This window comes from Crinia signifera, chromosome 9 (genome assembly GCF_055691185.1).
Source record: "Crinia signifera chromosome 9, ASM5569118v1, whole genome shotgun sequence".
NCBI lineage: Eukaryota > Metazoa > Chordata > Amphibia > Anura > Myobatrachidae > Crinia > Crinia signifera.
Window position 1 is genome coordinate 147,641,347 of NC_139225.1, and position 24,094 is coordinate 147,665,440.

Genomic DNA, 24,094 nt, shown 5'->3' on the forward strand with positions numbered 1-24,094 from the left:
GTCGCGGTCACCCGACATGGCCCTCTCCAGGAGGGACACATTGCTCTGTTTCTGGACTTTCTTCTTAATTTATGGATTACCATCACCTGTGCTTAAACACCTTTCTTATCAATTACCCTGTTAAAAATGACAGGTGATGACAATCATAAATTAAGATGGAAGTCCACAAACAGAGCATTCTGTCCCTTCTGGAGAGGGTCATGTTGGGAGGTATGGAGGTGTGGGGCGCTCACCTGGTGTGTCTGGTGAGTAGCTGTGTCTTTGCTGTGTAACATGGAGAGGCAGAGGGTGTCTGGCACTGTCTGGGGGCTCACTGGGCTGGTTCTCTGTCATGTGAGTCAGTCATGTGAGTCAGAGGCTCCACCCAGCGTTACAGCTTCAGACACACTTTGAGTGACAGATGTAGCCAAATATATAAGAGATAAGTACCTACAAATCATAGGCATTCCGATGTTTGTAAATTTGTCGGTACTTGAAATACATATTTCACATCAAATGGGTACGAATACAAGCATTCATACTATTCAATCTTAGTAAATGTCCCACTAGCAGTCTCCCTGATTTCACCTAACCTACATTATGCAGCTGTTGCACAATGACCCCTGCTGACATACAATCAAAAAAAGGTTAATTTAAATAAGCAGTACACGTCCACACCTCTAGGTGTCACCTTCCCTGATATGCTTTTTTCAAAAGTAGGCGAGCACAGTATGACTCAAACAAAACTGAAAGTTCTCAGAACTGAAAGTTATCAGCATTGACTCTCCTACCTGCTGCTGGTCACTCACATACACTTCGTAAAGGGAGTGGATGTACAGACATGGAAAACACAACACTGCGGCCATCACTAACATGGATTAAGGAGGCTCTTGTGATATTACATGCTTGCTGTCTGTATTTATCAGCTGTACACGCTGCAGGTAAGTGCTCACTGTGCTGTCATATATTGAATTCTGGGTACTTGTGACTGATTGTGTAAATGACAGGCTAAGTAACATGTATTCATACACAGTGGGAGAGTCATGTCGAAGCAATGATCTGTGTTTTTGGTATAAGTGAAAGGCAACGTCCTGGGTCTCCAACCCTGCTCACTATCAGGGGCTCCAACCCTGCTCACTACCAGGGGCCCCAACCCATCTCACTATTAAGGGCCTGACCCTGCTCACTACCAGGAGCCCTGGCCCTGCTCATTACCAGGGCCCCAACCCTGCTCACTACCAGGGGCCCTGACCCTGCTCACTACCAGGGGCCCTGACCCTGCTCACTACCAGGGGCCCTGACCGTGCTCACCACCAGGAGCCCTGACCCTGCTCACCACCAGGGGCCCTGGCCGTGCTCACCACCAGGAGCCCTGACCCTGCTCACTACCAGGGGCCCTGACCCCGCTCACTACCAGGGGCCCTGACCCTGCTCAATACACAGGGCCCTTACCCTGCTCAGTACCCGGGCCCTGACCCTGCTCACTACCAGGAGCCCTGGCCCTGCTCACTACCAGGGTGTCGACACAAAGAAGGTTGGTCAATCGCACAGGACCCTCATCAATGCTTGAGGGAAGAGTGTTGGACCCCCCAGAAATTTCAGTATACTCGATATTCCTTTAGGATAAACTATTGGGAGGTGTGCTACCACTGGACACAATATAGAATATGTACACAACAAGAAGAAAAAAGGTGTGTCTCGGTGTGGTGCACCTTGAGTAATTATCACACATAAAAATTAACTTTTATTATTATTAAGGTATAAAACTAGCGAAATATAAAGGCCTTGAAAAAGCTAGTAGCGAAGCGTACGCCGGCTAGCGGTGACGCTCACTCTCACTCAGCACTTAGAAATGTATATTTTTTGATCTGTATTTAATTTAACAGGTACAACCAGGGGGGTGCGGTGTCGTGCTGTGTGACTGTCCATTATCATTAGACTAACGCAGCCTGGGCACGCCTGATTTATGCTGGACCGTGTAGATAGAGTACATATTCAATGACTCTGTCTGCTGTTACTGGTCCATAACACCTGTGCACACTAGGGAGGAATCACTCCTTGATAGGACTGCTCGGCCTCTGCTTATATAGCAACATATAGCAATTGTAGCTAATTTATAAAAGCCGATACAGCCCTACCAAAAGAAACTGTTGCTGTTTAAATAACTCAGAGACAGAAACATACTAACTAATACTGATCTATGCGGATAGTTTTGGCCATATGCTCTGAATTTATAGAAATTGGTAAAACTAAGACCCAGTGCACAAGTGTGGACACTAAAAGTCGACACACAGTCTGTCACTTTGAATTAACACTCACTATACGGATCCTCAGACTGATTATTGAAGTAATCTATAGACTTATGTGTATAATTGATAAATTAGATATCTGATACTTTCATATGATATAACCCTTGACTAGCAGGGTCCAATTTCCCTAAGAAGGGAATTTATGGCAATAATAAAATACAACTGCAGTGGACATTGCTATAATAGCACAATCCTACCCAGCAGCATTGTATGATCTCTAGGCACATCTATATCCCTAATAAAGTGCGGCTGCACACAGGGAATACGACACTAGTGTACCTAGAACCTGTAGTGGAAACACACTGTTGTAGCATAACTCAGTGTGAGGACCTATGACAGGTGACAAAGCATCAGAGTGATCTGAAATATTGCCTATTTATTTTGGCCGTGATCTATAAGAATGCATGTGTCAGATAGAATAATCGACACAGGTCAAAATATGATGCATTTGCCAAAAATATGAAAATGACACAATGGTTATAATCTAATTGATTTAATCACAAAGTCTACTATATGTGAGGACACCTCACACAGTTGACACGTACCCCATACTGGAATCCGAATTGAACACCGATATATAGGATATTAATCCATTTGATAAAATTGTGAAGGATAAAGTATCAGCCATTCAGGTTCTGCCTTATCATTTACAGGCTGTGTTTGACACAGGAGCTGATTGGTTGGTACATTAACTCACAGTTTTATTACCTCTCTCTAAGCTGTGATAAGTAATTCTATTTTTCCACTAGGAGGCGCTGTTTTTCTGCTGTCAGTCAGTTTATCCCAGGCAGATTGCAGTGATCTCTTTGGGTGGGATGTACTACCGCTTACCGTCGCTTTATCTCTCCATTTCCCGCCTGTTTTTGTTTTTGGGAATGCAGTGACATAGTTTTGCAGAAATAAAAACCTCCTCTGCATTTCCAAGTCTGTGCGGTTAGTCCTCCCCCGATTTTTAATTGTACACCCACCCTGATGGGTGATTACTATGTTAAATGCCCCCCATTGTTAACGCCACCCCACTATCAACGCCAACCCGAAGCGTGGCGAGCACAGCGGTACGCGTCCTCCGACCTTTTCATACCCTCACTATCCACGTCGGCGTGGAGTTGTATTTATATAGTGTGGGGAGCCACCGAGCCCGAAGTGTGGCGAGCGCAGCGAGCCCCGTGAGGGGAAGCGGAATACATGTGAAGTAATCCGCGTCCGCTCGCCACACTATATAAAATCAACTCCACGCCAACGTGGATAGTGGGGGTATGAAAAGGTCGGAGGATGCGTACCGCCACCCCTCGCGGGCTCGCTGCGCTCGCCACGATTCGGGTTGGCGTTGATAGTGGGGGTGGCGTTAACAATGGGGGGGGCATTTAACATAGTAATCAGCCATCAGGGTGGCTGTACAATTAAAATCAGGTCTGGGGGTGCATTTAACATGGGAATCACCCATCAGGGTGGCTGTACAATTAAAAATCGGGTCGCATCACATGCGATATAATCGCATGCGATGCGATACAACCGATTTTTGATTGTTCAATGCCCTACGATGGAAATCGTGGGCGCCGTAATAATACACAAGTACCCAATTACTTCTCTAACCCTAAAACTTTAACTCCCCCCCCTCCCTCCCTCCACCTCCCCCTTCCAGGACTCAGTGCGTACTAGCCATTAGAAAGTGATCTAAACAGGTACCAAGTGGTGCCTTCAAATATCTTCATGACATGCTTCTGTGCATCTTCCTCCAACAAGCCTATATATATATATATATATATATTTATATATATATATATATATATATATATATTCTCCCCATTTTGCATGGAACTTTTTAACACCCCCCGCCGCCATGGGCATGGTGGCTCTTCTATCGCAGTACATCAGCTGCGTCAGGGCCGATCTGACCTCCTGCAAAAAGGGTGGGGTTGAGGTGGTCCAATTACGTAGAATAATTTTTTTGCGATTGTTACAGTTACAGTAAGGAATGGAGACAATTCAGTTTTCCTTCCCTGTATATTCCAATTGGAGACATTTGCACACAGCATGGCTAGATAGTCCTTAGTTAGGTGAACACCACATGTGTTGTTTATAAACATAATGACCTTGTCCCAAAACTTTCTGATTTTCCCACAATCCCACATGTGATGGAAAAATATAGCTAGATAGTTAGACCCCTTACATTTAAACATATACCTATCCCCCCCTGGAACAAAGTATTTCCTATGAGCTTGCGAGATTTACGCTCTGTGTGGTGTTTTAATTTGTACCTCTTGCAACATAGCGGAATGCAATACTTTTAATGTATTTTCCATGTGTTTATGTAACATCTCCACCGAGGTCACACCCGGGATATCTGCTTGCCATTTAGGTATCATTGCAGTCCAAACTGCTTCTGGATTGGATGGAAGAATTGTACATGAAGGGAAAAAGGGAATGGGATGGAGAACGCACCAGTCTTATTAAGCACTATATTGTGTTGATTATTATTTGTGGTCTAATTATTGTATTTTGGGACTACTGACTTCATGAGTACTATCTCACAATCGGTCACCACACCCTCAGATATATTCTTGGGTTCAACGTGACAGTCAGTGGTGCACCCCAAGTTTTAGGATTGGTCAAATGTGACTATTAGTTCAAGAGAGAACAAAAGAAGAAAAGCAAACTCTGTTTGGGGGCACCCTTGCGTCCCAAAATATCATGTGTACTGTGACTATTTATTAATATTTAACTTTTATTTAAATCTTTATTAAAATTATGGACCACCTCTTACTTATTTTTTACACACCGCGAAAATATAAGTAATTTGAACTATCCATGTTTTGTGTATTCAATTACAATTATTTAGCAATTTATGTGGAAAATTGCAGATCTATGATTCACTATACATGGATAAAATCTATGAAAAGAGTCTCATTGAGAGATATCTATGAACATTATTAGTAAATAGTTCTTATAAAAGAAAGTGTGAAAAAATGTGAAAAAATGACCGTCATATATCCAGCCACTTCTTACCCATTAATTTGGGTTGGTTGTGTGGTCAAATCATTGGTCATCACCTTTACACACTCTCATTGGGTATAGATCCTGTTACTCCACATGATATATTGTCACAATAGATAGCACAAGATGGAATAATAGATAGTCAGCCCTTTTGGATCTTTATCACCTCTGCTGTTCACCCTTCATACCATTGGAGGCAGAGGAAGGGGAATGAGAGAGTGTGTTGTCCCAGGGTTATGACTGAGGTAGATAAGATAGCCAACTATCATACCACTGTGATTATCCCTGGCTCCCCTGTTGCCTTGTTAGGTATTGCAAGGTATCACCAATGGGTCACAGACGGTTATTTAGTTCGCTATGAAATGTTGACATATGGGAGAAAACAAGAGGATTTTTCACTACACAGATAGCAGTGGTCACCCCTGCCAGTGGAACTCCACTTCTGCTTTTCTCCCTCTTGTAATAAACAGTGGAGGGAAAATGAGATAGTGGGGTCCACCCGGGTTTTGACCTATGGATAGTTAGATAACCGATTACAGTGCCGGCAATTCTTGCAAGGTGCTCCTGGTACTACATTAGCATTGCAGGATGCATTTCTTGCTAATGGTCAGCTCTCATATCGGTCATGAAAGGAGAAAAAAGGAATCCAGTAAAGTTTTAGAGCATATAAGGATTATGAATCCTATCCACTCTATATCCTTTTGTCTATCTTTCTCTTTCACATATTATACAATAATCTCTCTATCTGTAATGTCTCTATTCTTCTGGACCTATCTAATAACCAATTTGAAAAAAGTCAACAGCTCTTAACTATCAATTTCAATCTTATGATGGAATTAGCTAAATTACGCATTATCACTATCAATGCTTCAGGATGTATCCCCACATACTGGTCATACAGCACTGTCAAAAATAGGAAGTTATCCACATTGACTTAAAACAGTGTTAGTTATTACCAGCGTTAATTCCAAACAATATCAATTAATTTCTGCTTGATAATTAACAGCATTAATTTCAGACAATATTGGTCAATTAATGAATACAGAATCACCTACATTAATTTAATTCAAGACAATGTTAATTAATTATCTGAATTGGTAAGAAGTGGCTGGATATATGACGGTCATTTTTTCACATTTTTTCACACTTTCTTTTATAAGAACTATTTACTAATAATGTTCATAGATATCTCTCAATGAGACTCTTTTCATAGATTTTTTCCATGTATAGTGAATCATAGATCTGCAATTTTCCACATAAATTGCTAAATAATTGTAATTGAATACACAAAACATGGATAGTTCAAATTACTTATATTTTCGCGGTGTGTAAAAAATAAGTATTTTGGGACGCAAGGGTGCCCCCAAACAGAGTTTGCTTTTCTTCTTTTGTTCTCTCTTGAACTAATAGTCACATTGGATGGAAGAATGTCAGCATACAAGTAACGCAATCTAAAGGGCCCAGTGGTACTCAGACTTAACACCTGTTGCAACACATCCTGTTTCCCAGGGTCCAACATGGGGCCCCGCTTTGATTGTATAAAGCAGGGGTAGGCAAGTATATTTTGATGGAGTCTGGAAGTTTGAAATTATTTTGTTCGAGGTCCAAAAAATCACACAATCAGATATCTGGAATGTAATTTGTTTTTATTTTGGTGCAGAAACGTATACTTATTACTACTTTGTAATATACAACTACTTAGTATCAGACTACATTCCTTAAAAAGAGTTTTAACAATAAAATTTTAGTAGAAACTAAACTTCAAAGGGAGTTTTTATAAAATGCGTCATTTTCCCTATCTCAGCAAAGTCTTTGAATCTTGCTGCAAATTACTTTCTAAGATCTGAGACAAAACTTGCAGTGTCCATTTCAGAATTTTTTCCCTTAATTCACGAGTAGTTGGAAAATGAATAAATTCTTGCTTTTCAATGTCTTCTTCAAATATATCAAGCTTGCGTCAGAAAGCAGAAACACTTTGTATCAGATCGCATATTAACTTTCCGTTCCCTTGCAATTCGGTATTAAGCTCATTTAAATATTTGAGAATGTATTTCAGAAAGGACAAAGCTTGCATATTGCACTAGTTGGCTAGGAATTCCATGTACTTCCCTGCTTCTTCAGTATTTAAATTTGCCAGGAATGCTGTCACCAGGGGCATAACTATAGCACCCCAGCCCCCACGGTCGCGCGGGGGGAGGGCGCTGTGCATGTGGGGGCGCCGGGGCTAAAGTAATGCCCCCGCCCCCCCATCCCCCACAGGCTTACCTGTCTGCGCGTCCCGGCTCCCCTCCTGGCTTCAATCAATTCTATGGAGACGGACCACGATAAAATGGCCACCCCATAAAGCAGACAGTTCTCTGAAACTGTCTGCGGTATGGGGGCGGCCATTTTATCGTGGTCCGTCTGCATAGAATTATTAATTGAAGCCAGGAGGGGAGCCGGGATGCGCAGACAGGTAAGCCTGCGGCGATGGGGGGGGGGGGGGGGGCACCAGCGGCCAGGGGAGGCTGGCGGGGAGGGGGGGAGGCACCCCCCCATTAACGGCGGGGGGGTGCCCCAAACCAAGCTACGCCACTGGCTGTCACTTCGTCTTTTATGTGCCAGAAACGTTCAACTTGGCCTTTATTCAGCCAGCGAACATTGTTGTGTTGTAATAAATCGGAATAGGCAGAATCACATTCAGACAAGAACTCCTTGAACTGTCTGTGCTGAAGAGCAGAGCGAGACCTCATAAAATTGATCAACTTAATCAAGGTATCCATTACGTTCTTCAATGTAGCACTGAGTTTGCCACAAAGGGATGTCTGATGAATTCTGCACTAATAAGATACTATCCCAGCATTCTTATCCCTGATTCTCTTTATCAAACCCTTTTCTTTGCCTATCATGGCCGGGGCGCCATCAGTTGAAATGGACACAATTTTATCATAGCTAATGTTTGATTTAGTAATGAAATCATCAAAACGTTTGAACAAATCTTCTCCGCGAGTCTTGCCTGTAAATGGCAATATTGCTAGCAACTCATTTCTAAACCGTTTACTTTCAACATCATAAAATCGCACAAAAATGGACATTTGTTCATTGTCAACAATGTCGCAAGATTCGTCAGGTGCAATGGCGTAACAAGGTGCCTTATGCAGAAGTTCAAACAAGCTGCTTTTGTTGTCTGCAGCTACAATTTCAGTTCTTCTTGTATTGCTTCTTGAAGACAAAGGAATGGCTTGAATAGCCTCAGGAATGTCCTTCTTTTCTTCAAAAAGTGCTGTGACCATTTCCAACATTTAAACGTCGCTTTAAATTTCCACTTTTAATAATAGCGACCGTTTTGTTGCAGGGAAACTGGTACAGCTCCACTTCATTCAGGCAGCATAAAACAGTATAGTTCAGTCCACTCTGGCAGAAACTTCCTGTTTTCACTTTCAACTTTACGCTTTCTATAACAACACATGTTTATCCGCAGAAAAATGTTTGAGTATCGGTTCGTACTCACGGATGCTCCATGAATTCTGCAGCGTCACAAGGTTCCCTTTGTGCCGTTCAGGGCTCTGTTACAGGATTCACCTAAGATATTAAGCAAATAATATAATGTGTGACCAAAGGTATGCTCTTAAGTAGTTCAGTTTGGACCAATACAGACACATGATGCAATATATTTATTACTTATTTACAGTGTCTTATATAGCGCAGCAGATTCCGTTACAGTGTCTTATATAGAGCAGCAGATTCCCTTGCGCTTTATGGACAGTGATAAAACAAACTGGGTAGCAACAGACAGACTTGGAGGTAGTAGAGCCCTGCTGCAAGCTTACAGCATATGTGTATGTAGTGTTGTATGCAGCTGCATTTAGGTATGAAATAAAGACATGATGCATGCCACTTCAATAAGCCAAAGTTGCCAACGTGCAAACTCAATTTTTCATCAGGACAATACATTGCGTCAGGTCTTTATTGCATACCTGAGTGCCACCACATACAACACTACTTGAATCTGGGTTTAGCAATTTGCTACACACCAGGCGGAGGCAACGGGGACCATTACACCAAGTACAGAGAGTGCCAGTGATCTTAACGGTCTCTTCTCACTGTGTCAAACAACAACACATGCCCCTGGCTTCTTGCAAAACAGTGATAAGAGACCGTGGAGCGGCAGCCTGATGTATGTAACTATACACATATATGTATAGTTACATACACACATAATGTACAGCAGAGAGATGTGGCACATAAAGAAACAGATATTTTTGCACCCTAAAGGTCTGGGACACCATTAAATCTTTACTCCCAGGGTGTAAGAATTATTTCCCCACACCTCTACACTGGATTGCAGACCCAGACCTCTACAGGGGATGTATCTATTTGGCAATACAGGCACAATGCATACAAAACAGGCACAATGCAGGCACATGTTTATTCTGCTCACCTTTTTTAAAATTAACTCTGCATACCTGGCGACGGGCAGGCCGCAACCCGCAGATGCACTTAAAAGTGGCGCCCAGCTCAGCTGCCTGCACCGCTGCTTTGGGTCTCTCTCCAATGGACCAGGTACAGTCGTGGATCGCGGCGACAGCCCCTGCTCAGCAGTAACGCCTGGGGTGCGGCATCAGCTCCTGCACACGGCGGGCTTGGCACGCGGGGCGTCTGCCCCTGATCACGTTGGGCACCTCCTCGTCGTCAGCCCCTGCTCACGTGGGCCGTGTCGTCAACCCCTGCTCACGTGGGGCGCAGCGTCAGCTTGCTCACTCAATAAGTTTGCGGTCAGGAGATCTGGCTTCTGCGGTCTGGAGATGGACCGCGGTCCGCCAGTTGCCGGTCCCTGGTATATAACATTGAGCACTACATCCCAGTTTGTTATCTATTATGACCCCTAGGTCCTTTTCAAGTTCTGAATTACCCAATGCCTCCCCGCTTATGTTATAACTAGCACACTGGTTATGCCTCTCGAGATGCAGAACCTTGCATTTCTCCACATTGAACCTCATTTTCCACTTTTTTGCCCACTCATCTAATTTATTTAGATCGCTCTGAAGCACAGAGTCATCCTCTAATTACTCTGCTCAGTTTTGTGTCATCAGCAAAGATGGAAACATTGCTGAGTATTCCCTCCCCAATATCGTTAATAAATATATTAAATAAAAGGGGTCCAAGCACCGACCCCTGTGGCCCTCCACTTAGTACTGGTATCATATCTAATACTGCGCCATTCACCACCACTCCCTGCTCTCTATTACACAGCCATTTCCCTACCCATCTACAGATTCTTACCCCAAGTCCCAGATCTTCTATTTTATTGATCAACCTCTTGATTGTCTGTCATTGTACTGTAATCCTGTTTGTTTATACATTGTTGTCGTTAGATAGGTGGTGAAGCTGTTTAGACAAGTTGCTATGGAGGGTGCGACAATTAGGGGGTGCGGTTGTGGTGCTATTGATATCAACCAATCATGTTAAAGAGAATGTACTTTTTATAAGGATGGTAGAAGCCTGTTGGTTGCTGTGACACATTTCCCCTCAATACCTTATCCCAGTTCTCTTAATATGGCGTAATGGGGAGATGTACTAAGCAGTGTAAGAAGTGCTTAGTGGAGAAGTAGCCATGGCTCTGTTTAATCTTAGACTATGCAAATTATAAATGTTACTTCTATGAATTGGTTGACATTCTCCACTGACTCACTGCTCACACTCTTTTCACTGCTTAGTACATCTCCCCCAAAGCTTGGTGAAGCAGACAGTAGTGTGCAAACCTTACACCAGCACGGAATGGTATGTACGTACAGTGTGAGTGGTCTGGTACTTGGCTGTAACAATGTGTATGTCTTCTCTTACAGAAATCCACAGTCTTAACTATCATTTCACCACAATGTTACCTCCCGGCCAAGGACACCCGCACTATAACATTGGTGGATCTATAGATGATGTTCCTATTACCAGATACACCAGCGACACACATAAGGTTCAGCCCCTGCTCTCTTGTTTGGAGGAATCTATGGATCCTCAGCACTGGGTGAATCAGACTCGCATTGCTAAGTATTATGAGTACAGACACCAGCAGACAATACATTATCTGAAGAGAATGAACCTGCTCAGCCAGGAAAAAGGTAAAAATAAACTAATGATACTGTAGGTCTTGTGACAGTGGGCCTTATTCTGGTTGGTGCGGTCCTTTCCGAATTCTTTCGGAGGGCGCTTTTTAGCCATCTGCGCATGCGTAGGCAACGCAATGCGCATGTGCCACGCATGGCCTCCGTACTCGTTCTCACTAATACCGTCCAGAAATGTGCACCGAATTGACTCTGGAAATATGGGCGTAATATGGGCATCATTCGGACCTACACAAGGGCGTGGTTTTAAAGTGGGAAAAACTGGGCGTAAATCTGGGCGTACACGAGGGAGTGCACGAAGTGTGGTAGGCGTGCATTCGGACAACACACCGACTGCAAACGCAATAAGCAAGTTTCACTTTGCGGAGAGCACTGGTTCATGCGCTAGGCATTCGGTTTGCCCAATTAGTACGCCCGCACCTGAAGCACTCTCAGCTGAACATAATACAATCCACTCCTCTACTCATTAGTGATTAATTACACTCTTTTCATAGCTTCAATTGGAAGCATTGCTGCCTAAATGGCCCATTACTAAATACACAAATATATGCTGAAAACACGACTGTATTGTTGCTATTTTGCACACATTTACACTGCAAGCAATGGACAGGAATTGGTATCACTAATATAAATTTACATGTCCCTTTTACATTCAGCGATAACAGCACACATTTGGGGGTAAAATTAAAATTTATTACATTTGTAAAATACATAACATTTTTATAGCATGTTATTTGGCACATGCCAAAAATTAAAGGGAACATAATAATAATTTGAAATGAAAACAAATATGTACAAAATTGAAGACATTTCTTACATAGCCACAGCAGAATCATTAGGAACACATCAGGTGGCTTCACAAGAAAAGTATAGGACCAACACTTCAAGAACAGCAGCCAGTAATGGTAGCAGAAAGAGGGCAACAGGGGAACCAATTGATTACAATTACAAACAATCCCTTTTTTATGAGGTTGCCTAATTGCATAAGTGTGTCATGTGGCAGATGTATGAGTTCCGATTACAGTAGTGAGTTTTGCGAAAATACACCGCATCGGTGCGTACGGACAGCTTCCCGTCTGTTCGGACGCTGTAAGACCGTGCAGAATCTTTGTGTTCCCACTGCACACGTACGGTTTGGATGTTGTCCGAAAACACACCCTCTTCTTAGAGAGTGAGTCCGACCGAATGCGGACGACCTGTGGGCGTTTGTGCTTACAATGTCCGCACAGCGTGGTGTTCGGTCAGCTCCGAAAGAATTCGCAAAGGACCGCACCAACCAGAATAAGGCCCAGTGTTAGAACTCTCTCCTTGTTGTGGTATGTGTCTGCATGTAATCTGCTAAAATGGCCCTCCAAAAAAACAGAAGCTAGAGGTCCTATTGAAACTCTAGTGTCTGTCAGGGAAGTGCAGCACTTACAGCACTATCCAGAAGTGCTTGATTCTGGGAGCACTGGAGATCTGTGAGGATTTAACCCCCTTGGCAATAAGCATGTAAGCCCCCTGCTAATGAGCATGTAACCCTTTGACAATGAGCATGTAAATCCCCTGCTAATGAGCATGTAACCTCCCCCTTAGCAATGGGCATGTAACCTCCCCCTTGGCAATGAGCATGTAACCTCCACACCTTGGCAATGAGCATGTAACTCCCTTGGCAATGAGCATGTAACCCTCTGGCAACAAGCATGTTGGGAAAAAAGTATAATTAATGTATGGGGGAGCAGAAACTTTTATTTTTTCAAGTGGCACAAAATTTCTAGTTAAGCCACTGCATCTGGCCCTTTGTATTTCACTGCTACATCTTATGACCTTGTGATTCGCTGCACTCATAACAGATATAACAGGTGGCACTACAGCAGCAATCCTGTATGCCGGGTGCCAGACCAGGAATCCTGCTAGCTTAGTAGCAAGCGAAAGGGGCAGCAATGGTTCTGCCCCCCAGAGCTCTGTGCGATGGCACCACTAGTTACAGATTTGCTGCCATAAAATCTGGTACACTAAAGGGCAGGTTGTACAGAAGAGAGGGGGCAACACGCCTGAGGCAGTTAGAGGAGCTCAGAGGGTGTCCGGGTCCTCTTACTTCTACCCCCCCTTTTCCATTATAGATGGTGGTGCTTGGGGCAGGGAGAGAGGGAACTGACTGCTGCCCAGCCCTCACCCTCACCAACCCTTGGCTTCTGTCACCCATCGGTCCTCACTGGTCCCCTCTGTGTGGCTGTGCTCAAGAAAATGATATATTAAATATTTTCTAAGGTGGGGGACTGGCCATACTTACCTGCATTGGCCCAGTGCATATTTATCGAATACTATAACAAGTAGAAGATCTGTAATCCTCAAATCGCTGGATCTTCAGATGGTGGTAGAGAAGGAAGTCTTGTATGAAAACGATGAGCCTAGCAGTTCTCGTAAACTCTGCCCAAGGCAAAATATCTTCTCAATTGTCCTGGCTGATGGGTAGATTCTAAGGTAGGTCTCTCCTGATTTACATGTTTTGAGATCACAATCTACAAAAGCAAACTGAATCCCACCAATATCCCTCGGAGATATATTACAAGGTCTTTCAGACTATTACAGTACATGCCCAGAGACACATTGGCCATCTAGCACTTGTGGCAAATGTCAGAGTGGCCAGGCCGGCTGTGAGAAGATCTGGCCTAGTTACTCAGCCTTATTGCACTCTGCTCGGTTGACATGGTTAGACTTGATCATCATTTCACAAGGCTACACCCAATGTCTCATGGCACACCCTGTGAGGTATGTATAACCCCTGTGAGGCATGGTTAATCACCCTGTGAGGCATGGTTAATCACCCATGAGGCATGGCAATAACCCTTTGCTGTGCATGTGCAAAGAGGACGCTGGCCCCAAATGAATGTCCTAGCCTGTCCTTGCCCAGAATTGGAGGAATGACCCCACTGCAAGTTTCTTATGTATCCATAGAATAATGAACATGTTCACATATGGAAGAGTGGCAGAAGAGGTCACTCATTGAAACGGCTCTCTATGAGCGAAACCGGTTAGAGGATTCTTAGCCAGAGGCACTTCAGTCCATTTAAATGTCTGATACCAGCCGCCAGCACATCCCATCCGTTTCATGCCTCCGGAGCTTTCAGCCTCTTTAAGTACCAATTGCTAGCCAGAGCCAGCTACTCTGCAGGTGAGAGACACAGCGCTGCACCCACCTCCATCCGTGAATCTCGGAGGCCAAGCACATCTTCCAGCAGGACCCCCGCTGTGGCACAGCGCCTGATTGCGATCCAACTGGGGACTTTGCTTCACAAAACAATATATAACGGCAAGTGGTGAGCGTATTATGTATACACGTGATTGTTTTTATTGATTTATTTATAGGTGGTCACCGAAGCATCACACTTTTATAGTTCAATAAATATTTATTATTTGATTTCATTATTTTATTATAAATATAAATTATTGTGTTATTCAGTCCATGGTGCAAATGAGCTTGATCATCGCAGTGTTTTCAATTAGTAATTTAAGAAGAGGTAACCATACCTTGGTTTAAGTATGCAACAGTCCTCCAATGAGTAGGTTATACAGTAGCATTCACTTTGTCACAGGGGTCCAAGGTGAGGTGCCCATCGAAGCACAAAAAGTGCAAAGACCACATGGCTTGGCAAGTATCTAAGCAGTGAACCATCTGTAGATATAGTCTTGAGGTTTCTGGAGATGGCATCCCTCAAGTTTATTATCTCTACTCCTCAAGAGAGAGCTTCATAGCTAGGAGAGTAAGTCATGGTGGGATCATTTCTCTTGGCTCTTGGTTCAAGAGAAGAAACTGAAAGGATGTTTGACATCCGCTCATAGAAAACAAAGTTGTAAAGCTTTTCATATCATACTTACATGGACAGGAGGAAAGGCAATTCACAAAGCCAAGAGGCTGATGATGACCACACCTCAGAAGTGAACTATTTTTCAAATGGAAGCTGCAATTGGTGATTGAAACCAAGTTAGAGAAGCACCTGAAAGTACCAGCCAATCCGCTCCTAGCTGCCATGTTCCAGGCTGTGTTTGAATAAAAGACAGTAGCTGATTGTCCGATACTTTATCGCTCTCTGAAGCTTAACACATCTCATCCACATGCGCCATGTAGTGGCATGCCCACATAGCACTGGCCACACCCACACAGAAGTGGCCACACCCAGACACCACTGGCCACACCCACACATCTCAGGTCATACCTCCTTTTGCTACTATCAATAGGCACTTGACCAATTTATATCCCAGGCCCTTGTGGCCCATAGGGGCAGATGTGGAAAAGGGAGCCAGTGGAGAAGTTGCCTGTGGCAACCAATCAGCTGCTCTGTATTTGTATATAAATTAGAAATGTTACTTCAGTTCTCTACTATCTCACTTCTCTACTCCTTTCATTGCTTAGTACATCTCCCCATTAGTCGATTCAGTGGGAACAATGAACTACAGCCTTGACAAAAGTCATAATGGAAAGACAAACTCTTACTGGCATCACTAGATTGCATGCCTCTCGTTACATGCACAGAAGCAAGCTAGGGGCTGATTCAGAGCCGTTGAGGGGCAGAATAGGGACGGCAGTAGAGGAACGCCCAATGATTGATGTCATTGTTCCCTAGCACATGCACGCGTGGTTCGTTACCTGAAGTGTGATTCCAATACTTGTGTTGTGCCTATTGCAGGTGAGCGGGACACCTATGTCTTCCAGGTGAAGTTTTGGTGCGAGCTGTCTGGAGATAACAGCGTCAGTGGCTATGAGGAGTTTGCAGCCAATGGGGAAGACTTTATTGCACTTGATACTTTTGTTCTTGAATTCGTGCCCTTGGTATTGGAAGCACAGGCCCTAACACAAGACTGGAACAGCAGATTTTTCGGGGCTAAGAGGCAAAAGTTCTACATGGAGCACGAGTGCATTATGTGGCTGAAGCAGTACTTGGAGTGTGAGTGTGTGACGGAACACCTGCGTACAGGTAAGAGTCTACTGTATGTCAGATTGGTGATACAGTCAACCCTCCTGTGTCTGCAGAGTGCAACAAGTACATTTTGTCATCACCGCTATAATAAAGGGGCATTGTGCTTCCATACACAGGTGGATTTACCTTTCTGACGCCCGGTGCAACACAATGCCCAGTGATACCATTAAGCTCCATGCTCTCCCGAGACTCACACTTCTCGCCCTGCTGCTAGGATTCCCCTTGTTCCTTCCACTGATCTCTGCATACTGCTGCCCTCACACGCTGCTCCATAATGCCAGGGGCTGTGGAATACCATTCTGCCTGTTCTCCACAGACCCAGCATGGGCTCCCATCCCTGGACACTAGCCTGTGCCCTCCATCTCAGTGCAGATCAAACCCTCCAACCAGAGGCGTAACTAGAACTTCATGGGCCCTATAGCAAAGCAAGGAACAGCGAGGGGGATAGAGACATAAAAAACATAAATGAAATAATGTAATAATTATATAATGATTAAAAAATGCTACAAGTACTTATGTTGTCTCAATAAACCCCTCCTGCCACTGTGGGGATGAAATATCAGGTGTGAAAAGGAAGGGAGGTGGGGGTGAAACAGGATTTGGAGTTTTGCCATAATACCAGGACAGCAGCAGCACAGACGGGACTCCAGTGCTCAGTGGGTCCTGACCTGTCCGCTGACTGCAGGTGACTGATGGGGCCTCTAACACTGTGCGATGGAGTCCCATCCATGCTGCTGCGGCCATGGTATTTCTGATCCCTGACACCCTACTCTGACCTCTCCTGCCCCAGCCTTCCTCTCGTCCCCCGCTCCACTCACCCGTCCAGCTCCTCTTGGTGGCCCGGGTCCTCCTTCCCTGCCGGCTGCCGTTTCATACTTGCAGCGCCATGGTTTCTCCACGCTCCTGCATGTAACTGACGCGCTGTGTGACAGGGTGCAGGGGGAGCAGCGGGCCGGTGCCTCCCTGCATAGACTGCCGGCGTGGATCTTCATTTTCATATTATGCAGCAGGATGTCAGCGTCAGCATTCTCTCTGGATCAAAGCAGGGCACACAAAGTGTGACCAGTTAAAGATAAACTACAATCCCCATGATGCCACTGTGCCTGCTTCTCTGGCTAGCTACCTCTGAGGTAACTGAAGCTTAATCCCGGTGGCAGCCTTCACATTGTGCCGTGGCACTCTCTCTAAGCGGCAGCTCCGTAATAGTTGGGCCGGGCCTAGTGGTGTGACAGGGCACAGGAGAAGCAGCGGGCCCCAATACAGCTTGGGCCCCATAGCAGCTGCACCCCCTGCATGCTCAGTAGTTACGCCACTGCCTCCAACTCCCTGTCCTTTTCCTATGACTTCCTGTCCACCCCGCTGTATGTCCAAGAAACTGGAACAACTAGCTTGGACCATTCACTGATAATGGCTTTTAAAACTTTATTGTATCTGTATCCCCTGCCTTTCCAGTGTGCCACATATGTATATAAGGATACATCTCCATGGAATAAGTGTTTTAAGATATAATTATAATATAATATAATATAATATCACAACTTTTGAACAGAATTAGCAAACGGTGTGGTGGCAAATGGACTACGTTGGTTTTACCACCCTCTTTATTCGCATGGAGCAGTGCCTCCACCTGAGAGCATCCTGAAGAGGTGGTGGAACTCAATTCCCCTGTCACCCCGCCCCCCCCCCCCCCCCCCCCCCCCAATTAGGTGAACCTGGACCAGTTCCAGTATTTTTGCCAAAGGCACATTGATCACACAATAGTATCCCCAAATTTTAATTACTCCAAACAGTAGCACAGTCTAATTCACATTAGACCGCATGTAGTGCCCCATATTCATTTTACACCACAAAGTAGCCCCCCTTAATCACATTATGTTACTCAGTGGTGCCCTTATTCATTTTACACTACACAGTAGTACTCTTTGTACATGTATGCCACACAGTAATGTTGCTTATACATAATGCCCACAGCAATAGTACCTTTTGGCGACTGGACATCGCATATGGCGTGCCAGAAAGGAAGCTGCTGGAACAGTCTTACCTGCTGAAATTACTGTGCAGGCTTTTGGTGGAGGGGGAACTAGCAAGAGGTGCTATTAAACTGCAAAACAGAATGAAAAAAAAAAATAACAATCATGCTTTTATAGATTTTTATAAAAAATATTTGGAACCATTTTTAATTTTGCGCTGGATGACAAAAAAATGTAGTTACATCTGTGCACAGGATACTGTATCTAGTCTATCTAGGCTGTTCTATTCTCTGATCCCAGACAGAGAGTAACCTAACCTCACAGATACAGCTTGTGTTAGTCCTGATGCCTAAATGACTCTGTGCGAGGTGGCAGCAAGGGGTGACCTCAAGACAGCTCAGATATTTACACGCTCTCAGGATTTACCCAAAAAAAAATTAGGCTGGAGCAAACAGTATTATAATTGGAAAACCAAAAAGTTCCCACCTGCGAGCTGCAGTGTCCCACAGAAAGGGTTGTGAGGCTGCATCCACACGCTATACTGCAGCTCGGGAGTGCATGGCATGCTCGCTGTATGATGAGGAGGGAGCGTTCAGGTCAGAGAAGTTTGGGGAGGTGTGTGGGGGCGTTTCTTGGTGAAGGAGGTTGAGGCGTAATGGTGCAAAGGCGGTGGAATTAGGGGTGTAGCTGCACCATTATATCATCATGGTCACACCCCCAAGATTCCCGACAGAGTAGAAAGGTTTGGGCCACGCCTCTGAAATGATATGCTCCCAAATTTTGGGAAGTACGCAGTAACCACACCTTCCCACAAAGATGCCTTTTCATGATCAAATGTAGTATGTCCATCTAGGTCTGCCATAGTTGGTTAAATAGGTCTATTTCCACCATCATTGGGCAGCTGTATTTTTGCACTTCCTTTGCTATTCAAAAGTTGGCGATCTGCATTATAAAATTGGTTTACTGGAATTCGGAACCACATAAACAATAACCCCCAATAATATTTTGTATATATGTCAGTTCCCCCACAGGTGAAGGTCTCCAGTCAGCAGTCAGATGGGATCACAAAGCTCCACTGCTTGGTGTATGGGTTTTACCCCCAAGCTGTGGTTGTGAAGTGGATGAGGAATAGGAGGAAAGCGTTTACCACAGATGAGGTATATAAGGTTCTTCCCAACCCAGACGGCACCTATCAGACCAGAGCTTCAGTGCAAGTTCCAGCCGGGGAGGAGGAGGAACATTACTCCTGTTATGTGGAGCACAGCAGCCTGGAGGAGATACTCTATGTGACATTAGGTAAGTACCCTCACCCTGATGAGGTCACAGCATGTGCCTAGCTGAAGAGTAACCCACCCATTGTATGGGAGGACGGTATGAATATTGCATTAAAAGGCTGCTGTGAGAGTATTGCATACTCCATTCTTCCTGTTCTCCAGGGAAGCTTTATGCCCTACTCCAAGATGGCCACTAAGATCTTTCCTGAGCATTTGCAGGATCCCTTTTGATCCTTGTAGACTGACATAGTCCGTCTCCTGCTTGGTTCCTATGAGAGTTATGGTTAATATAAATCTGTTCCAGCATCCCTGCACACTTACCTGTTTCCAGTATACATTCAACAGCAGGTGATCTCTATGAAATCCCACACTACTCCATCACCAGTGTGGATGTAACAGTGAGTACAGGTGTACCTGCTATCTGTCAGCAGACTTGGTCATTGCCTTATTTCCACGAGTTCCTTCTACATCACTGGCCTGTCTCCGGTAGCGGAGGAGTAGTGTGCGGTCAGGAATCGGGCCCCTCTGTCCCCTCTGTGTCCGGCCGCTGGCTGTGTACTGTCTCTGGTAGCGGAGGAGTAGTGTGTGGTCAGGAATCAGGTCCCTCTGTGTCCGGCCGCTGGCTGTGTACTGTCTCCGGTAGTGGAGGAGTAGTGTGCGGACAGGAATCAGGCCCCTCTGTATCTGGCCGCTGGCTGTGTACTGTCTCCGGTAGTGGAGGAGTAGTGTGCGGACAGGAATCAGGCCCCTCTGTGTCTGGCCGCTGGCTGTGTACTGTCTCCGGTAGTGGAGGAGTAGTGTGAGGTCAGGAATCGGATCCCTCCGTATCTGGCCACTGGCTGTGTACTGTCTCAGGTAGCAGAGGAGTAGAGTGAGGTCAGGAATCAGGTCCCTCTGTGTCTGGCCGCTGGCTGTGTACTGTCTCTGTTAGCGGATAAGTAGTGTGCGGTCAGGAATCTGGTCCCTCTGTGTCTGGCCGCTGGCTGTGTGCTGTGTCCGGTAGCGGAGGAGTAGTGTGCGGTCAGGAATCGGGTCCCTCTGTGTCCGGCCGCTGGCTGTGTACTGTCTCCGGTAGTGGAGGAGTAGTGTGCGGACAGGAATCAGGCCCCTCTGTGTCTGGCCGCTGGCTGTGTACTGTCTCCGGTAGCGGAGGAGTAGTGTCCGGTCAGGAATCTGGTCCCTCTGTGTCTGGCCACTGGCTGTGTACTGTCTCCAGTAGTGGAGGAGTAGTGTGCGGTCAGGAATCGGGTACCTCTGTGTCTGGCCGCTGGCTGTGTACTGTCTCCGGTAGTGGAGGAGTAGTGTGCGGACAGGAATCAGGCCCCTCTGTGTCTGGCCGCTGGCTGTGTACTGTCTCTGGTAGTGGAGGAGTAGTGTAAGGTCAGGAATCGGGTCCCTCCGTATCTGGCCACTGGCTGTGTACTGTCTCTGGTAGTGGAGGAGTAGTGTGAGGTCAGGAATCGGGTCCCTCCGTATCTGGCCACTGGCTGTGTACTGTCTCAGGTAGCGGAGGAGTAGTGTGAGGTCAGGAATCGGGTCCCTCTGTGTCCGGCCACTGGCTGTGTACTGTCTCCGGTAGTGGAGGAGTAGTGTGCGGACAGGAATCAGGCCCCTCTGTGTCTGGCCGCTGGTTGTGTACTGTCTCCGGTAGCGGAGGAGTAGTGTCCGGTCAGGAATCGGGTCCCTCTGTGTCTGGCCACTGGCTATGTACTGTCTCCGGTAGTGGAGGAGTAGTGTGAGGTCAGGAATCGGGTCCCTCCGTATCTGGCCACTGGCTGTGTACTGTCTCAGGTAGCGGAGGAGTAGTGTGAGGTCAGGAATCGGGTCCCTCCGTATCTGGCCACTGGCTGTGTACTGTCTCAGGTAGCGGAGGAGTAGTGTGAGGTCAGGAATCGGGTCCCTCTGTGTCCGGCCGCTGGCTGTGTACTGTCTCCGGTAGTGGAGGAGTAGTGTGCGGACAGGAATCAGGCCCCTCTGTGTCTGGCCGCTGGTTGTGTACTGTCTCCGGTAGCGGAGGAGTAGTGTCCGGTCAGGAATCGGGTCCCTCTGTGTCTGGCCACTGGCTATGTACTGTCTCCGGTAGTGGAGGAGTAGTGTGAGGTCAGGAATCGGGTCCCTCCGTATCTGGCCACTGGCTGTGTACTGTCTCAGGTAGCGGAGGAGTAGTGTGAGGTCAGGAATCGGGTCCCTCTGTGTCTGGCCGCTGGCTGTGTACTGTCTCTGGTAGCGGAGGAGTAGTGTGCGGTCAGGAATCGGGTCCCTCTGTGTCTGGCCGCTGGCTGTGTACTGTCTCAGGTAGCGGAGGAGTAGTGTGAGGTCAGGAATCGGGTCCATCTGTGTCTGCCCACTGGCTGGGTACTGTCTCCGGTAGCGGAGGAGTAGTGTGCGGTCAGGAATCGGGTCCCTCTGTGCCTGGCCGCTGGCTGTGTGCTGTCTCCGTTAGCGGAGGAGTAGTGTGCTGTCAGGAATCGGGTCCCTCTGTGTCTGGCCGCTGGCTGTGTACTATCTCTGGTAGCGGAGGAGTAGTGTGCGGTCAGGAATCGGGCCCCTCTGTCCCTCTGTCCCCGGCCGCTGGCTGTGTACTGTCTCAGGTAGCGGAGGAGTAGTGTGAGGTCAGGAATCGGGTCCATCTGTGTCTGCCCACTGGCTGGGTACTGTCTCCGGTAGCGGAGGAGTAGTGTGCGGTCAGGAATCGGGTCCCTCTGTGCCTGGCCGCTGGCTGTGTGCTGTCTCCGTTAGCGGAGGAGTAGTGTGCTGTCAGGAATCGGGTCCCTCTGTGTCTGGCCGCTGGCTGTGTACTGTCTCTGGTAGCGGAGGAGTAGTGTGTGGTCAGGAATCAGGTCCCTCTGTGTCCGGCCGCTGGCTGTGTACTGTCTCCGGTAGTGGAGGAGTAGTGTGCGGACAGGAATCAGGCCCCTCTGTGTCTGGCCGCTGGCTGTGTACTGTCTCCGGTAGCGGAGGAGTAGTGTCCGGTCTGGAATCGGGTCCCTCTGTGTCTGGCCACTGGCTGTGTACTGTCTCCAGTAGTGGAGGAGTAGTGTGTGGTCAGGAATCGGGTACCTCTGTGTCTGGCCGCTGGCTGTGTACTGTCTCCGGTAGTGGAGGAGTAGTGTGCGGACAGGAATCAGGCCCCTCTGTGTCTGGCCGCTGGCTGTGTACTGTCTCCGGTAGTGGAGGAGTAGTGTGAGGTCAGGAATCGGATCCCTCCGTATCTGGCCACTGGCTGTGTACTGTCTCAGGTAGCAGAGGAGTAGAGTGAGGTCAGGAATCAGGTCCCTCTGTGTCTGGCCGCTGGCTGTGTACTGTCTCTGTTAGCGGATAAGTAGTGTGCGGTCAGGAATCTGGTCCCTCTGTGTCTGGCCGCTGGCTGTGTGCTGTGTCCGGTAGCGGAGGAGTAGTGTGCGGTCAGGAATCGGGTCCCTCTGTGTCCGGCCGCTGGCTGTGTACTGTCTCCGGTAGTGGAGGAGTAGTGTGCGGACAGGAATCAGGCCCCTCTGTGTCTGGCCGCTGGCTGTGTACTGTCTCCGGTAGCGGAGGAGTAGTGTCCGGTCAGGAATCTGGTCCCTCTGTGTCTGGCCACTGGCTGTGTACTGTCTCCAGTAGTGGAGGAGTAGTGTGCGGTCAGGAATCGGGTACCTCTGTGTCTGGCCGCTGGCTGTGTACTGTCTCCGGTAGTAGAGGAGTAGTGTGCGGACAGGAATCAGGCCCCTCTGTGTCTGGCCGCTGGCTGTGTACTGTCTCTGGTAGTGGAGGAGTAGTGTAAGGTCAGGAATCGGGTCCCTCCGTATCTGGCCACTGGCTGTGTACTGTCTCTGGTAGTGGAGGAGTAGTGTGAGGTCAGGAATCGGGTCCCTCCGTATCTGGCCACTGGCTGTGTACTGTCTCAGGTAGCGGAGGAGTAGTGTGAGGTCAGGAATCGGGTCCCTCTGTGTCCGGCCACTGGCTGTGTACTGTCTCCGGTAGTGGAGGAGTAGTGTGCGGACAGGAATCAGGCCCCTCTGTGTCTGGCCGCTGGTTGTGTACTGTCTCCGGTAGCGGAGGAGTAGTGTCCGGTCAGGAATCGGGTCCCTCTGTGTCTGGCCACTGGCTATGTACTGTCTCCGGTAGTGGAGGAGTAGTGTGAGGTCAGGAATCGGGTCCCTCCGTATCTGGCCACTGGCTGTGTACTGTCTCAGGTAGCGGAGGAGTAGTGTGAGGTCAGGAATCGGGTCCCTCCGTATCTGGCCACTGGCTGTGTACTGTCTCAGGTAGCGGAGGAGTAGTGTGAGGTCAGGAATCGGGTCCCTCTGTGTCCGGCCGCTGGCTGTGTACTGTCTCCGGTAGTGGAGGAGTAGTGTGCGGACAGGAATCAGGCCCCTCTGTGTCTGGCCGCTGGTTGTGTACTGTCTCCGGTAGCGGAGGAGTAGTGTCCGGTCAGGAATCGGGTCCCTCTGTGTCTGGCCACTGGCTATGTACTGTCTCCGGTAGTGGAGGAGTAGTGTGAGGTCAGGAATCGGGTCCCTCCGTATCTGG

General features: G+C 47.0%; 1 protein-coding gene across 1 annotated transcript in view; it reads left to right on the plus strand.

Moving 5' to 3' along the window:
- Positions 1-791: 791 nt before the first annotated feature.
- Positions 792-24,094, plus strand: part of LOC146036270 (major histocompatibility complex class I-related protein 1-like) — a 38,238-nt gene continuing 14,935 nt past the window's right edge. The window contains exons 1-4 of the mRNA XM_083160163.1: positions 792-920; positions 11,108-11,377; positions 16,048-16,335; positions 19,329-19,604. Coding sequence (XP_083016289.1) covers positions 821-920; positions 11,108-11,377; positions 16,048-16,335; positions 19,329-19,604 — 934 coding nt within the window. The 5' untranslated portion in view covers positions 792-820. The remainder of the gene's footprint in view (positions 921-11,107; positions 11,378-16,047; positions 16,336-19,328; positions 19,605-24,094) is intronic.